The 17,774-nt window shown below is 36.4% G+C and overlaps 1 protein-coding gene across 1 annotated transcript; it reads left to right on the top strand.

Annotated features, from left to right (window-relative positions):
* Window positions 1-431: 431 nt before the first annotated feature.
* On the top strand, window positions 432-17,674 carry METTL14 (methyltransferase 14, N6-adenosine-methyltransferase non-catalytic subunit). The gene is made up of 11 exons (XM_007437567.4): window positions 432-580; window positions 2,876-2,964; window positions 3,731-3,818; window positions 4,908-4,988; window positions 5,671-5,758; window positions 6,792-6,882; window positions 8,035-8,176; window positions 9,626-9,718; window positions 10,488-10,604; window positions 14,734-14,944; window positions 16,574-17,674. Exons 1-11 carry the CDS (start codon window positions 515-517, stop codon window positions 16,876-16,878), a joined length of 1,371 nt encoding a protein of 456 aa, XP_007437629.1. The 5' UTR covers window positions 432-514; the 3' UTR covers window positions 16,879-17,674.
* The last annotated feature ends 100 nt before the right edge of the window (window positions 17,675-17,774 follow it).

The raw sequence follows: 17,774 nt of genomic DNA, 5'->3' as shown, positions 1-17,774 counted from the left end.
ACCTAAATAAGCATAGCAGAACTTTTGTGCACAAAACATGGGTCCATTTCTGTGCTGGGAATGTACGATAGGTCCCCCTCCTTCCATGGTTAAACAAATATTTTATACTAGCAAATATTTAGCGCTAATTTACTTTTTAAAAAAGAATGATTAGGACGCTAATTCTATCATCCGCACAGCATATTATCCTATGCAACCGATGTAGTCCATCCTAGCCTTGAAAAAATGAAGAACGCGTGCCCTAAAAAAAATAAAAATAAAATATCGTTCATGATGATTTTATTTACAAGAATTATTTCCACCATTTATATACTTTCCTGGAAAACATCACTTTCCTCAAACACGCGGGAGCAGAACTTTTTGCCTTCTACGAGGAGCCCAGAAGCGACGACGTCACTTTCTTATGACGTTTCTTAATTCCGCCTCTGTTTCCGGTTTAAGACAGCGGAAGTATCGCGTGAAGTAGGCGCTGGAGAGGCAGCGACTTTTCAGTGCACGAGTCCGTCGGACGAGGATGAATAGCCGCTTGCAGGAGATCAGGGAGCGGCAGAAATTGCGCCGGCAGCTTCTTGCTCAGCAGGTACCTACCGCCCGATGACCGGGCGATAATCCTTGGGAGGGCACGTCCCGCCTTCAGGAGGCTGTGAGGCCACTCGTGCGCGTCCCGGGGCTCACGATTGAAAGGAGTGCGGGGGACTGCCTTTCTGAGGGCCATTGGCGCAGTGTTGTGATGTAAAGGCGTAGTGGGACTGCGTGGGTTGGAGTCACTTCCGCCGCTGCTTTGTCGTCATGGAGAAGGATGGGCGGCAAAGCACTAAGTTGTTTCCCGGTGGGCTGCGAAGTCTTGCAGCTTCTTTCGCAGGAAATGCCAGTTTCAGCTTTATACACTGCCCAGCATGTTATGAGGCGCTTACAATCATCTAGTAAATAATAATGTTTAAAAATATGGTAGTAGTGATTGTGTTTGTGTATGACGCTGTTACTTAGTTATTAGCGTTATTTGATTTTTATCCCGCCTTTGTAATATATAACTCAAGGCAGTGAACATACCTAATACTCCTGCCACCTATTTAGTTAATTGTGGTTTACCCAATTAGCACAATTGTCTGGATTCATTCAATACAGTGAATCATTAATTAATACCCTGGGTCGGATTCGCATAGCTCATGAGGCTAACATGTTTTTGACAAATCTGTAGTCCAGAATCCTGAAAATAGAGACTTTATGTTCCCTTAAAGTGGGCAATATGTGGCCTGTCAGATGTTAGACTATGACTCATTGTTTACCATTGATTGCACAGGCTGTGATGATCAAAGTTGGAATTCAATATCTGTACAGCTATGCATTGTCTGCCCTTGCCTTAAATGAGTAACCAAATCACCAAAAAGTGGTGTTGGAGGCCTTTCTTAGACCTAATGAAAGCTCTAGTTCAAATCCCCTGTCACACATCAACAACATTACTGGATAACTCTTAACTTGTCTTTTATAACTTACTTCATAAGGTTGTGATAATTGAAAAGTAGACCATGTATGTAACTGAATGTTTTAGATGAAAAATAACAATATACAGTAACAATAAAGAGTTTTACAGTACAGCTGAACATGGTAGTGGCATTAAGAAATATCAGTTAATTAACAATGCAGCTTTATCTCCGCTTGCAAAGAGTAAGTACAGTATGTAAATAAATATATCCATTGTAATGTACTTACATCTAAATAAGTACAGTGTAAAGCTTTGACTTTGTGTGAACTTTTAATTGGGGAATTATGTTCTATTAAAACTCAGCGTTGTCAATCATTTGTGTAGTCAGAGTCTCATTAGGCAGTATGTTCTTGAAGAGGAATAGATAGTTCAGCTTCTCCTGTAGTAACTTGTGGGTTACCTTTGAAATTAAATAGACCATTGGCAGACGCACTGAGCACTGTCTGTTTTCTGGAAAACCAGTGCATCATATCAGCATGCAGTGTAGGAGGTTCAGTTAATGCATCCAGCATATAAACTAGTAGGATAGAAGATAGAAACAGTTCTTGTTTCTATCTCGAGCATTTTTATTTCAGAGCTAGACATGCAGCAGAAGCAGATTCTGTGCATCCAGTAAAAAAATGCAGCAGGCTTATTTTGCTGTGATAAAGATTTGTGAACAAATACATGTCACTGCCACGCAGCCAGCTTGTTTTCACTGTTACACATGTAGGGGGGAAAAAAACCCAACCTGAACAGCCAGCACATAAATCAAGTAACCCAAAAGCAGAATCAGGAAACATTCATTGTCTCCTTTGTGTGTTCCCTGTATTTGTTAAGGTTGCAAATATTTCATTGTTCCTTTTTACTTCTAGAACAGGTAAAGGATTAATCTTCCATTAATAACTCTCATGAATATAAAGTAGCCTAGTATAAAAGTTAGTAATGTTTGTGGAATAACTTACATTTGTGCATTAGCAGTTTGGGGAAAGAGGGGGCAGGAAGCATATACGTCTTTTAAATTTTACTGATTTATGGTACAATACTAATGTTGTCCTGGACTAATTTTAAATCTGAAGAAAGATTTTTTTGGAATAAAGAATGTGAAGCATTTGACTGCTATAAATGCCATTAGATGGATTTCTTGTCTAAGAGCAGTAATACAGCTTCTGGGTCTGTTTAACTTCACTTTAACTTTTGGCACATTGCATCAGCTGAATTTCACTTCAGCAATAGATTTTGAATGTGACCAGGAAAAAAAAAAGATATCTTGAATCTTCTTAAAATTAGAAGTAAATATCTTTAACATACTAGAAATTAAAAAAAAAAATAAACACCTTATTTTATATTAAAACTTTTACTGCTCGCTATTAATAATTATTATTCCTTTTTCTTTTTTCCCCCATGTTTTAGTTAGGAGCTGAAAATGCTGATAGTATTGGTGCAGTACTGAATAGCAAGGATGAACAAAGAGAAATTGCTGAAACAAGAGAAACATGCAGGTTTGCATTAAGTAACCTATTACTCTTCATTTTATAATGAATACATCACAGAGAGACAATGTTGACGTTCCTTGCTAAGAAACATGTCGATTTTGCTTGTTATTATTTTAACCCAAATTGAATTTTCAATTTCCAACCAAATATTTGAGAACAGATTCTGTCCTAGAATTTGAGTATTTATTTATTTTATTTTGTAAATTTATATCTCTAGTAATAGAGTGATCTGAATTTTATATAGACCTATTGCATATATACCTAATTAAATATTTAATATATCTATGATAAGGCTTTATGCAGAGTAGGAATACCATTGTATCATCAGACATGCAATGAAAGCTTTTACTCAGAAGAGGATTACAATGTTTAATATCATTAATATGTAACAATGCAGAAGAAAAGAATATGTGCACATGTAAAATTCATACATGAAAGGAAATGAGTTTAAATCTTTCCAGGCCAAAGATACAGAAATGAAATAAACAGTTAAAAGAATGCCTTCATGCCCTTTCATAGTTATGATTTCAACCCCTGAATGCCAATGAATTATCTTGAATTCTCAGTGAAAGGTGGGAGAACCTTTTCAGCACTGAGAGTTCTTTGAAGGACTGCATTAATTTGATCCTTTTCTATTTGCTAAGTGGCTACTGAATCCCAAAATAATAGAGCCAGTACAACAAGGATCCACACATATTAAATTAATTTTTCACAGCATCTTGCTTATGTAATCTGTTTTAAACTAATACACATTCAACTTTCATATTTCCAGGGCTGCTTATGATACATCTGCTCCAAATTCTAAACGCAGATATCCTGATGAGGGAGAAGCTGATGAAGAAGAAATAGAAGAATATAAAGTAAGGCAGTGATTTTTTTTTTTAAAGGCAGCCTCTTTCTAAAATAGAAACATGTTTCTGAATCTTTCCAATAAGAATTATATTAAATGCCCAAATCTGAAACATTAGCTTAAAAGATTTTACTGTAAATATTTAAAAGTATTTTAGCAATGTTTGTTTACAGACATTTTTGTTTGTTTTCTCTTTAGAAAGGACACTATTCTTGGATCATATGAATAAGTGTAATAATCCAAGCATGGTGTAGTTTATTACATCATGTAATAAATGTATGTATGCATAAATTTATGTGTAAATTAATGTAGTTCATTATTTATACATACATACAAAAAATTAGTACCCCATTCACAAAAGAGATTCTAGGTGATTTAAGTAACGGAACTATGAAGAGAAATCAAGCATCAACCAGCTACAAAACCAAATAAAATCACAAGAAAGTGTGATCTCCTAAAATAGATGATCAAAAGGATCAAAAAGGGAAACAGCACACATGCTGGTTAGAAAGATCTGCTTGCCTTCTGATGTACCATCTATGAGAACCAGTGTATGATAGTGGTTGAAACATTGGATTGTCACTAGGGAAGCCCATCCTCAGCCACAAAAGTTAACTGGATGACTTTGGACCAGTTATTCTCTCTCAGCACTGAGGTGCTCTTGTAGGGAAGAATAGGATGGGGTGCTACAGATGCTGCCTTGAACTCCTGAAGAAAAGGCAGGATATAAATCGAATAAGTAAATAAATCCTTTTGAAGTAAGCAATAGTTACATGCATTCTTTGCCAGCTTCAAAAGACATATCTCTGATAGAGTGGTTCACCCAACAGAGAACCATAGCAGGACATGAACTGTCCAAGGCACTGCATGCAGTATGTGATATATAAACATTTTATTTATTTCTTGTTTAAACAGTGTTGTTGGGAAAATGTAATTGGTTCACTGACTGCTTTCCCAGACTTACACTGGGACTACTCATGATCTGCTGTTGCAGGAAGCCAATATTCATAGACAGCCCTCTTCTTTCTTCATTAAGAAGTAGAATGCTAATGAGAAGACCCTGTTTCTACATGCATATAAAATGTGCTTTATTCCAAAGGATGAAGTGGAGCTGCAACAAGATGAAGAGAACCTACCATATGAAGAAGAAATTTACAAAGACTCCAGTACTTTTCTTAAGGTAAATAGTTATTATTTTTAAACTTTGTATTATGTTTTATATTTACTTTATTGATTTGTATTTTTTATTTGCATTTTATATCTTATTTTTACATTCAGAGAACTTAGGTCATTATGTGACATAAAAGGGCTGAAAATAAATTGACAGAGTACTTCAGCTTTAATGTTTTACCTTCCATTTGGATGTTATTATTGAGATATCTGGTTATACAAATTTAGGATTTAAATACTGCTTTTAAGATCAACAAAAGTGTCTTCACAGACATTTTATTCATCCATTTTAATGTAGCCAGCATTATTTCATTTTAATGTAGCCAGAACAATATTTCAGAGTTGCCAATAATACAGGATCATCCGCTATGCAGTATGGTGGTTTGATGGAAAACAGACAAAATGTCTCACCTAAAAATAGCTGTTCCTTATTTGGTGTACTATTTGCTAAAGAAGAAAACATTATCTTGAATATATCAGTCATGTATTCTTTGTTGCAAAAGAGACAAATGGAATAGATTTTCCAGAAGTCTTTATGGTAATAAATTAATATATCAGCAGTCTGGAATTATAGCTAAGGTCTAGGAAACATGGATAACTGTTTCCATGTACAGGTGATAATATCAAATCAGTGTATCAGTGATGTGCCTTATTTTGTTAATGTTTATTCTTAGGTGATTTTCTTCCCTTAGGGGACACAGAGCTTAAATCCTCATAATGATTACTGTCAGCATTTTGTGGACACTGGACACAGACCTCAAAATTTCATCAGAGATGTAGGTATGTCAGAGGAATATATAACAGAAGATTTCTGTGTATGGGTTGTAAGCGGTTTTATTTACTCTTCCTAGAAAAGTACAGGCTTTCAGTTTTCGTTCACAGATAAGATTTGAACTATCAGTCAAATTAATGGTACCAGTGGGGTTGGGCATTATGGATTTTCAAAAATGTGGGGATCATCAATTTTATGGTCTTAGGTTTCCTAGTGTGATGGAATGGAATTATGAAGGCCAGGCTCAGGGATATAAACATTTTCTTAGCTCACCAGAGGAGCGTGGGAAATACAAGAGGATGAGACTGGCACCTCCCTGAGGAATTCACACTGTTGTGGCTGGATGGCTTGGGAGCTGGAGTTTCAGTCTGGGAAGATTCTTGCTAGAGGTTGTAGCTAATAAACAAAGCTGAACTGAATTTGCATTGTCTCTTGGAGTTCCTTGGGCTAGGCCTGGCATCAATCTTCCCAGACTCTAATGATGTTAGATAATAATATAATAAAAATTCTTAATAAAAATTATATATATATAAAATGAAAAGACAGTAAACATTCACAGCTAAGCATTTTGAACATGCAAGTTAGAGGTACTAACAGTTGTTTCAGTTGTACACGGCCAAAATAATACCAGTCATGCCAGAAATAGTTTCAAATAAGTAACAGCTCTTATTACGCCTTAAAAATCCAGACACAGACATTAACTTGCATTCAGGCCTAGAAAAATTCTGAAAACTAATATGAGGAATTTTGTGTTATATAACATTGTTTATGCATAGTGTTTCATAGTAATATAAGCACATTGTTCAAATTAATATATGTATGTATGTATATATCTTTAGAAAATGTGCACTGAAATGGCTACCACTCTGGAAAACAATACACTTTTATTATGTGTTTGGCTAAATTGTGCTGAGCTGAAATCATAATGAAAAGAAACAATCAGAGCTGTGGTCTAAATCAAATATGTTAGATGCCTATTTTGTGACACATGTATTTGAAAGTTATTTTCTGTAGCATAACATTTATATGTTTTCCTGTTAGGTTTAGCAGATAGATTTGAAGAATATCCAAAACTCCGGGAACTCATCAGGCTGAAAGATGAGCTAATATCTAAATCTAACACGCCTCCAATGTAAGTACTTTTAATAAGCTGGATTCTTTTGTCTAGACAGGCTTATCTTTAGCTGATTGCTAATTAAGATTCTTTCTGTCAGCACCTGTTGACAATGGGAATGCTTTATTCTTGGGTTGTGTATATAAGCTTCAAAATAATTGATCCATTTCCTTTGGTGTGCTTTCTCAGTGAATTTTTGCTCTTCCACACTTTCACAGATTTCCTTTTTGCAAATATCTACAGTCAATGAGCCTTGGTTTGAAATGTGTAAATAAGACACATTTACTACACTAGTGGGCTGTAATAAGAATAATTTTCCTGGTGGAAGGGGTTCCTTGTTAATAAATCAGGAATAGATAGCCTGTGGCACCTGGGATAATTCCCCTCATTCTTAGGGAGCATGACTAATGGATAGGGATGATCTAGTTTAGCAATATCAGTTACAGCACAGGTTGCCTACCATACAATAGTCTAAACAGCTTTCTGGATGAAAGGGGCTTTAGAAACCATTGACCTGCCTCCAACATTATACAGCAAGACTTGCATTTCCATAGCTGGAATTCTTCTTCCTTGTGCATCCCCCCACACTTGGTTATCATTTTGTTTTGAAAGTTCCTCACCCCTTCAGAAAGTATTTTGAAGGTGACGGGGCAGGAGTGAAGAAGGAAGAATCTGTTCAGCTGATGGATGATATTTCAGCAGTTAATAGACATTGTTGGATACAGCTCATTTAAATTAATTTTGGAAAAAAGGTGGAAAGTGGGTTTTTAAATTTAACTTAAGTTGTGCTTATTTCAAAAGTTGCTTCTCCCAGATTAATTTATGTTCTAATTAGGAAGGTAATTTCACAGCAGTATTTGTAAATTTTAATAAGGTAATGGCAGCAGATCAGCTTTCAGAATTTAGTTTGTGTGTACTAAGCTAAGCAGTGATCAGCATTTTGTTTACAAATTATTCTACAAATGTGAAATGCTTTCTCAAAGCAGGAATACTATGTTTTTGTGCTATGCTTTCAAAGTGTGTAGCATATGTAAATAACGTATCCCAATCTAAGAAAGTTACACAACTTTTTTTAAAAATCACAGTTGGAGAATAGACACTATGAAATTGTCAACCTAGAAAACTATAATAATCAGAACATACCAATGTGTTTTTCCTTTGTATGGATAGGTATTTACAAGCTGAACTGGAAGCTTTTGATCTTCGTGAACTCAAGTCTAAGTTTGATGTGATACTTTTAGAACCACCATTAGAAGAATACTATAGGGAGACAGGCATTACTGCTAATGAGAAATGCTGGACATGGGATGATGTGAGTTTCCTGAAGAAGACATTAAGACTGACCTGTATTGTTTTTGTTTTGCATGAGTTGGCTTCTTTGTCCAGCTGTTTTTCAGAATTCCTGTGAATGTTCTTTCATCACCTGTTTAAAATATGAAAGAGGAGCAATACCTTCATTTTTTTAAAACCATGCATTAGCATTAATTCTGTCATGTTAGCATTTAGCTAACCTTAACATTGCAGCTGCAGTAGGTCTACCATCATCTGTTTCTAATTGGTAGATTTAGAAACAGTTTATACAACATATGATGATGATGCAATGAAGTTAGTTAGTCAGAACTGTTGTATAAAAATAATGTGAGCCATAAGAATTCTTCACTTACTTCTCTTAGAACAAAATAAGTAAATAACTAAATAATCAAACTTTGAATCTTTGGTGGTAGTCATAAGTACGCTTTTTTCATCTTTTATCAGAGTTTGCTGGATAGCATGTGCCAGATAAATGATCACTGTCTGTACTGTATGAAGAACAATTAAGATAATAGGAAAGAAGCAATTAAAATTCTGTATTTGAAGTAGTGGTTGAACCTCATAATAAAAGCAACTTTTTAGGCATGGTTCATGAGTTTCTAATATTAAATCTCTGAATTTAATTTGTTGAAACCATTAATCTTTAACAATTATGAAAGTGATATAGAAATAAGTTATAAAGAAATTATTTCTATGTCTATGCCTCTATAAGCTAATGTTATTTATGCATTTCTAATATCAAAAGTGAATATGTGGTTTTATTTTACTTCCTCTGTTCTGATACTTCAGTTCTAAAGATGTAGAAAAAAATGATGTAAGAAAGACTGTTTGTTAAATCATATTTTTAACAATAATAATGAATGAAAAAATAATGTAAAGTGAACTCTTAGCTGAAATGTTTTCTCAGAAATATGCATTTTGATAGTTAAGTTAGTTAAGCTAAATCTTATTTGAAGCTAATAAAAATTATACCAGAATATATTTGGTTCCTAGGCTATAACCTATTTGACTCTGCTTATTGAATTACATCCAGTACCATTTCATGTTTTCCTGTAAAAAAATAGAAAGGATTTTTTCCCTCACCTTTACCTTGTTTTATGGATTTGGAAACTGTCTTTAGTAAACTACTTTATCAAAATTAACATGTGATATTTGTCTGTAAGTCAGTTGTGCAGATTACATTTTTTTTAGATTTTTTTTTATCCCCCCTTTATTATTTTTATAAATAACTCCAGATGGCGAACATATCTAATACTCCTCCTATTTTCCCCACACAAACAGCCCTGTGAGTTGGGCTGGGCTGAGAGGGAGAGACTGGCCCAAAGTCACCCAGCTGGCTTTCCTGCCTAAGGCGGGACTAGAACTTAACGTCTCCTGCTTTCTAGCCTGGTGCCTTAACCACTAGGCCAAACTGGCTCTTAAAACATTACACATTTTCCACTTTTTGCAGATTATGAAGCTGGACATTGAAGAAATTGCTGCCCCACGATCATTTGTCTTTCTTTGGTGTGGTTCTGGTGAGGGCCTGGATCTCGGCAGGGTGGTAAGATGATGTAGTTCTATGCCATTCAGACCAATAATTACAACTTGTTCAGTGAAGCTTTCAGATAAGGCCAGCATATATAAGAACGTCTATAAAGAGTCTCTGACTAAAACAGCAACTATAGGAAGTCTTGAAAGACTAATCCTATTTTTGATTAAATGTAGCAGCGCTTCAAAGCAGATATACATATGATTGTGCCATTAGTATGTTTAATGTTATGGGTAATGTATAAATCACTCATATGAGGTGATGTACAACATATTTAAAGAGATTTTGAAGGGGATTCATATAGATACATATCTTAATGGAGGCATTGCTTGAAAATATATTAATTGCTTAAATTTTAGCAATCTGTCTCTAGGAAAACTGCATAAGAAATTAAGTTTTTTTCTAAAAAATATTTTTAGAACCAATATATTGGGTTATATCCAGAGTTAAACCTACTCGGTTAGCAGTAATGGATCCCCATCCTCCCTATACTTGTATTTCAGTCCTCCTGTAAGAGAGGATTACAGTTCCTACTGAATGGGATAGGCTGTAGTTCAGGAAAAGGGAGGTCTCAAATTATGCTGAGAGGTAAATTAGTGATGCACTACCTCATTCAACAGGATCACCCAACTCTCTCTTCAGGAAAGATTACTGAAGGGAAAATGTAGAGAAGGAATCTATTTCCAGCAACCTTGTTGTCTATGTCTAAATTTGGCTCCAACTCATTGTTCTTGTGCTTTGTTGTATTGTACAAAAATTCTGTTTTGTTGAAATGTGGTAGTGTTTGCGCAAATGGGGATACAGAAGATGTGAAGATATCTGTTGGATTAAAACGAATAAAAACAATCCTGGGAAGACTAAGACTCTGGACCCTAAAGCTGTTTTTCAGAGAACAAAGGTATATCTTTGTCTGAATTTCTCTTTGTCTGCATTATATCAGTGGATTCTTTTTTAAAGTGCTTTGTTGCTGTTGATCTTAATTTTAGTTTTATGAACATAGTTGTAGAACAAGTGACTTTCTTGGTACTTCAAAAAATGTGTTTACATAAGAAAGGCATGATTGTATCTGAGTAAATATTGAAGCTCCTCTGCCTGCAACATGAAACTCTGGAAAATTCTGGGAAAGCTCTTACTCACTTATTTTATTGAAATGCAAATCAGATTAAAGTTTCATGGAAATACTTTACCCTTTTTTCACCTTTCAGAGGGATAATGTAGAATGCCTTATTTTCTTTATGCTGAACAGTTGCTATAGTTGGAGTTCAATGTGATCGGCTTTCCTTTTGTCCTACATTGAGATATAAATCAAATGAAAGAATGGTGTGGGGCTGTGATCATTTCTTCCAGTATTCAGTCCTTCAGCAATGTTTGGACCTATTGTTTTGACAACTGCACTTACTGCTACAGCAACTGTTTTTTAAGAAGAGCAGATTTTGAGATATTTCTTTGTTTGACAGAATTTCATGAAATCTTTCTCAAGTTTTGTCTAATCATGGATCATAAAATAAACATTTGGAAAATGGGATACTACTCAACTAAACAAACACCCTTACTACCAATGTTTTAGTTTTTGGCAACGTAGGAGTTCATATTTTTTAGTGATCAGGATAATGATTATAGTACAACATTATGGAACAAGACAATGATTATGGTACTACAGGTAGTCCTCGGGTTACGATGGTAATTGGGTCCAGAATTTCTGTCGCTAAGTGATGCGGTTGTAAAGTGCAATGTCATGTGACCACATTGCTTAGGGATGGAAATCCCAGCAGTCCCTGTTGCCATCATTAACTGAATCCCACGCAGTCATTAGGCAAGCCCCCCGCCCCCCCCAAGCCATTCCTGGCTTGGTTCCTCCCAGCTCCAAGCCTTGGTAAGGTAAGGGACTGCCTCCTCTTGAACTCCCCGGCGCCTATCTCCTTCCCATCTCTGCCCTTTTGGCCACCCTGCACAGCAGCAGTCCATGGTGGCAGCAGCAGTACCAGCAGCTCTGGGGCTGACCTAGAGGCCTGGGGATTCAGTAATCTCAGCTGGCCACTCCTGCTGAGCCTCTGCTTCAGCCCCAACCCCACGATCGCCACTGAGTGCCACCTTAAGCCCTGTGCTGGGGCTAGCCACCCCAGCACAAAGCCCCAGTCGCCCTGCGCTCCACAGGCCCTGCCATCCCAGCTAACCTTCACCATCTTCCTCCTCCCTCTAATTTCACACATGAGAAGCCATGTGTGAAAAACTAAGTATACCCTTACTGCTTTCATAGGTATGAAGTGGCTAAGAGGCAGCCAGGTGCTGCTAATCAAATGCCCTTGATCAATTGATCATCAAGTGTGACTACCTCTATAAAAGCTGAAGTTTTAGGAGTTTGCTGGTCTCAAGCATTGAGGTGTGTGTTAACACAATGCCAAAGAGTAAAGACATCAGCAGTGATCTTAGAGAAGCAACTGTTGCTGCCCATTAATCTGGGAAGGGTTATAAGGCCATTTCCAAACAATTTAAAGTCCATCATTCTACAGTGAAGAAGATTATTCACAAGTGGAAAACATTCAAGACAGTTGCCAATCTTCCCAGGAGTGGACGTCCCAGCAAATTCACCCCAAGGTCCCAGCAAATTGCAAAAAATCCAAGAGTTACATCTCAGACTCTCCAGGCCTCAGTTAGCATGTGAAATGTGAAAGCTCATGACAGTACAATTAGAAAAAGACTGAACCAGTATGGTTTGTTTGGAAGGGTTGCCAGGAGAAAACCTCTTCTCTCTAAAAACAACATGGCAGCATGGCTTAGGTTTGCAAAGTTGCATCTGGACAAATCACAAGACTTCTGGAACACTGTCCTTTGGGCAGATGAGACCAAAGTGGAGATGTTTGGCCATAATGCACAGCGCCACATTTGGCGAAAATCAAACACAGCATATCAGCACAAACATCTCATACCAACCGTCAAGCACAGTGGTGGAGGGGTGATGATTTGGGCTTGTTTTGCAGCCACAGGACCTGGGCACCTTGTAGTCATTGAGTTGACCATGAACTCCTCTGTATACCAAAGTATTCTAGAATCAAATGTGAGGCCATCTGTCTGACAGCTAAAGCTTGGCCAACACTGGGTCACGCAACAGGACAATGATCCCAAGCACACCAGCAAATCTACAACAGAATGGCTGAAAAAGAAAAGAATCAAGGTGCAATGGCCCAGTCAAAGTCCAGACTTCCACCTGATTGAAATGCTGTGCGGGACCTCAAGAGAGCTGTGCATAAACAAATGACCGCAAAGCTCAATGAACTGAAGCAATGTTGTAAAGAAGAGTGGGCCAGAATTCCTCTACAACGATGTGAGAGACTGATAAAGTCATACAGAAAATGATTACTTCAAGTTATTGCTGCTAAAGGTGGTTCTACAGGCTATTTAATCATAAGGTGTACTTAGTTTTTCACACATGGCTTCTCCATTTTGGCTTTCTTTTTGTAAAATAAATGGCATGGTGTAATATGTCATGTGTTGTTGTTCAATCTGAGGTTGTATTTACCTACTTTTGAGAACTACTAAAGACCAGATAATTTTTATGTAAAACCATAGAAATCAAAGAGGGTGTACTTTTCTTTTTCACATGACTGTACATACATACAAACAATTCATCTGGAGGATGCCAGGTTAGAGAAAGCTGGCTTAGGACAGTATCTTGTCTATTCCAGCTAGTGCTGTTTGCCAGAGACGGTAAAAGTGAACTGCCATCTGTGTCTGAAGGGACATTTTTGTTTCCCTGGTTTTTCAGAATTTGGAACTTACACAGCCTTTGGGAGAGATCTGGAAGTGATTATTCATTCTTATTCATAATTTTGTAAAAACCATCTGGTGACTTCAGTAAAGCAGCATGTAATGATTTGTGGAAAATTGCCCTTTTGGATATCGCTCTTCCAAAACCAGATAAATCTACCCACCCCAAAGCTAATTGTGTAGACTTTCTACATGGAGGCCTCTTATACAATTGCATTCCAATATGACCTTACAAAAGAATACACAAAATGTAATTGTCCATGGGGGGGGGGGTGTTTAAACCAGTTTGTTCAAATTCGATGTTGCAATAAAGTTCTGTAAAAAACTAATACTTCTGGAGATGTTTTAGACTCTGTGAATGTTTATTTCCCTAAAATTCTGGTTTATGAGTATATACTAGGAATTTTTTTTTTTTTTTTTATCTGCGCTCAGTCGTTACCGACTCTGCAGTGACTGCTTGGACGAGTCCTTGCAGTTTTCAAGGCAATTGTTTCGGAAGTGGTTTGCCATGGCCTCCTTCCTAGGGCAGAGCCCAGCTGGCAAACGCAGGAGGCGGGGTTTCCGTTGCTTCGCGCCCTTTTTGGGCATGCACAGTTTTTTGCGCTTACCGGCAACTGCTCCCGACTCCCGATTCCGATACTAGGAATATGCAGGGCTTTAAAAAGCCCTTTAAAAAGATTATTTAAGAAAGTGTTGATCAAATCATTTCAAAGCATATTTGCAAATCAGTGTGGGACTGTATTGAATCAGATGGGTTTGAAGCAGTTCATAAAGCACTTTGCAGATTTAGTGTTTTTTCTGCTGCTTCTGGCATTGCTAGAGATAATATATACAATGCTGAAATTGAGAGAGAGAGAGAAAATGCTGAGGGAGGGTTGAGTGGTACGATGCGTTCTTTGACACAGATGTGAGTAATTGGTCAATAAAATTTATCATAGCATTTAACTCTACCTATCAGAGCAATAATTTGGGTGGCAAGGCTAGCGTTACTTTGGGTCATCCATTGTTTCCTAACCTGCCACATAGGATTGTGCCAGATAGGGATTTCATACTCTTACTGCTGCTTAATAATTTTAATTGTTTTCATTTTAGTTTTTATGGAGATGCAGGAAAGCCCTAGAATCTCTGTGTCCATAATGATTTTTGATGAATTATATAACTGAACTTACAAAGAAGCCACATTCTCTCTTTTAATTTCCTCTATCCCTCCCATCTTTTCTAATATACTTTATGAAAAAAATTCATTTTTGTTCTCTCTTTAGGAACATTGCCTTATGGGCATTAAAGGAACAGTCCGCCGTAGTACAGATGGGGATTTTATCCATGCTAATGTTGACATTGATTTAATTATCACAGAAGAGCCAGAAATTGGCAATATAGAGAAACCTGTGGAAATATTTCATATTATTGAACATTTTTGTCTTGGAAGAAGGCGGCTTCATCTTTTTGGACGAGATAGTACCATCCGGCCAGGTTAGTCTTAGTCTTCTTTTCTACAGAATCATTTCAAAGGCTTTATAGAAAAGATGAAAAATTCATAACATTAATTTGTGTGCTTTGGAAGGATGTAGATTTTAGAGGAATAATTCTGGCCTCCAGTGCAATATTTTACTTCATCCAGTTGAGCATAGAGGAGAGCTTGAGCTTCCTTACCACGACCATTTTCTTTTTAAATGGACTGCAGATACAATGAGGATATATGCATTTAGCAGACATGCACAAATGTTTTGAGCTCAGAATGGTTGCTGAGTGTTCAAACATTCATGCAGTTCAAGAGTTTTGTTCTATCCTCAATTTGTCATTTCAAGCAATAGCAATTCAGGTATTTAAATAATAGAAAACAGCCCTGAAACTAGCCATTCCAGAGCTGTTTTGTTCAGAGCTCAAAACAAAACTAATTTCCCATTTGCACATCAGAGCATTTAGATGTTCAGGCAGAGATGGATATTAAACTGACAACTAAGATGAAGTAAAGGTGAGATACAGAAATAAATATATCATGTCCAGAAGTGATACATTATTTTTTATAATTTTATTAATAATTGAGAGAGGATTATTGTTCTCATATATGCTTTTAAACTTACTTAGTATAGCAAGCTTAAAATCAGGGGAATGGCTCATAAGATTGAAATTCTCTCCTAGTGGATTGATTTTAAATATCTGTGGTTTTGAAAAATGTTGCCATGGAAGAGGAAAACTAGATTTGTTTGTATTTTGGTTCATTTCAGGTAGTCATGCTCATTGAGATGAAAGGAACATTTTTGCTCACAAGAGAACTAGTTAACTCTTGTACTTTTATGCTGATCCTACATATTTTAATCAAAATAAACACCTCCTTGATATCAGCAAAATGTCTTGGTTTATAATATTTTACTAGCAATTAGTACTCCCATCTGATTTTTCTTTTTTTCTCTTTTTCTGCAATTATTAGGCTCATGATTTCTTCTCAGTTCTTTTGACCAGAACTAAAAATGAATTCAAATTAAAAGAGAGATCAAGTAACTTCTCAGTGCAACATATCTCTTTAAGAGATGAGACAAATGAAAGATATTTCAGCTCTGACAGGATGGTTCCAAATTTGAAGAAAATTTTCTGTAAAGAAGTATGTCCAAATAATTATTTGAGCATACTCTTAAATTCTTGTGATATATTGCAGAGAGACTTGGTCTGGCATTAGAATGTAAGATATACTCCTCCCCCCTCCTCCAATTTTCTATGTGGGGACAGGGTTCTGTTAGTAGTGTTAAATACATACTTCTAAACACTTGTGTTTTAATAAGAAATAAACAAGATATAGAAAATGTAACATTGAGCAGTGGATTCATAGCAATGTTCATAGCTGGTGGTGATGGTGTTTTTATCTCAAAATGTAATTAGGAATATTTTACACTTCAATAGTAGACATTCAGCTATATCATGTAGAGTTTTATTGCTAAAGCTACTTGTTCTTACTTCATGGGAATAGTTTGCTTTAACTCCTACTCTGAAAATACAAATTATACTAAATTTAGGTAGCATTACAACAACCAATCAGGAAAGGATTAAGAGGTACAATTTTGTATGCATCTCACTCTTCCCTTTTGTTCCCTTCCCTCCCCTTAGGCTGGTTAACTGTTGGACCCACACTCACAAACAGTAACTTCAATGCCGAAACATATACGTCGTATTTCACAGCCCCCAACTCCCACCTAACTGGTTGTACAGAAGAGATTGAGAGACTCAGACCAAAATCACCACCACCAAAAGATCGAGGAGGTGGTGCGCCAAGGGGTGGAGGAAGAGGTGGGACTTCAGCTGGCCGAGGAGAAAGAGGCAGAGAGAGAAACCGAACTAATTTCAGGGGGGAAAGAGGTGGATTCCGAGGGGGACGGGGAGGTACTCACCGAGGTGGCTTTCCTCCTCGCTAAGCAGTGAAAATTTGTTTTTCCCCTGCCTTTATACTACTGGCTTTTTGTTTAAAAAATGCAATCTTAGTTCCGCAGTTATGTTTATTAGCAGCTCACTCGAGAGAAGTGCTACCAAAATGTTTTTGTGCCTATTATGGACCAAACCAGATATGGTACAATAATCCAGGTCTTACAATAAAACACATTTACTATCAAAGTTGAGTTGCCACATGATGGTTTTAATTATAGTTTTAAACAGTCATGTGCTTTATATTTTCTAATATTGTTTTTTTTAAAAAACTCTTAATTTGATATTAATCATTCTTTATAAACACTGAAGTATTTCTAGGACAAATATTGCTCTTTCTGTTACTTTTTAAATGAATGAAATGCAACTCAGGTTCTAAGAAGAGAAAATAGGTGCTCCTATTAAGGGAAACCTCAAATATATATTAGTCTCATAGTCAGCCACCTTCTAAAACTATTGTAAAAATGCAATTATTAGTATTTTGTTCACTTATCTGTATAACAACATAGAGTAAGTATAATCAGTTTCAGTAACATGTTCTTGTCAACAAAAAATATTTTTAAAAAAGAGTGCTTTAAGTAAACTACTTTTCTCTTGAAATGGTATTGTACTGTAATGCTATATTGCTTGGTGTCCAAGAACCTTAGGACACAGAATCATAATCCTAGATGTGAGATAGACAAAAACTTTATAAAATCCTTTAAAATAAGCCAGGATTTTAGTCATGATTTATTGAAAGCCCATCATATCCTGGTTCATACCTAACCCTAAGCTGAAAACCAACCAACCGCATAATGGCTTAGTAAAGTGTGAGCCCAGCCATTAATTAATTCCCAGATCATGTGATTCCCATTTTGAAAGTTAAAATCTGGAAAAAAATATAGTTAGC

This window comes from Python bivittatus, unplaced genomic scaffold, assembly GCF_059951505.1.
Source record: "Python bivittatus isolate LINGU-HERP-01145 unplaced genomic scaffold, Pbiv_v1 ctg000070_np1212, whole genome shotgun sequence".
NCBI lineage: Eukaryota > Metazoa > Chordata > Lepidosauria > Squamata > Pythonidae > Python > Python bivittatus.
The sequence above is the reverse complement of the archived record's forward strand: the minus strand, read 5'-3'. Positions and strand labels throughout refer to the sequence as shown.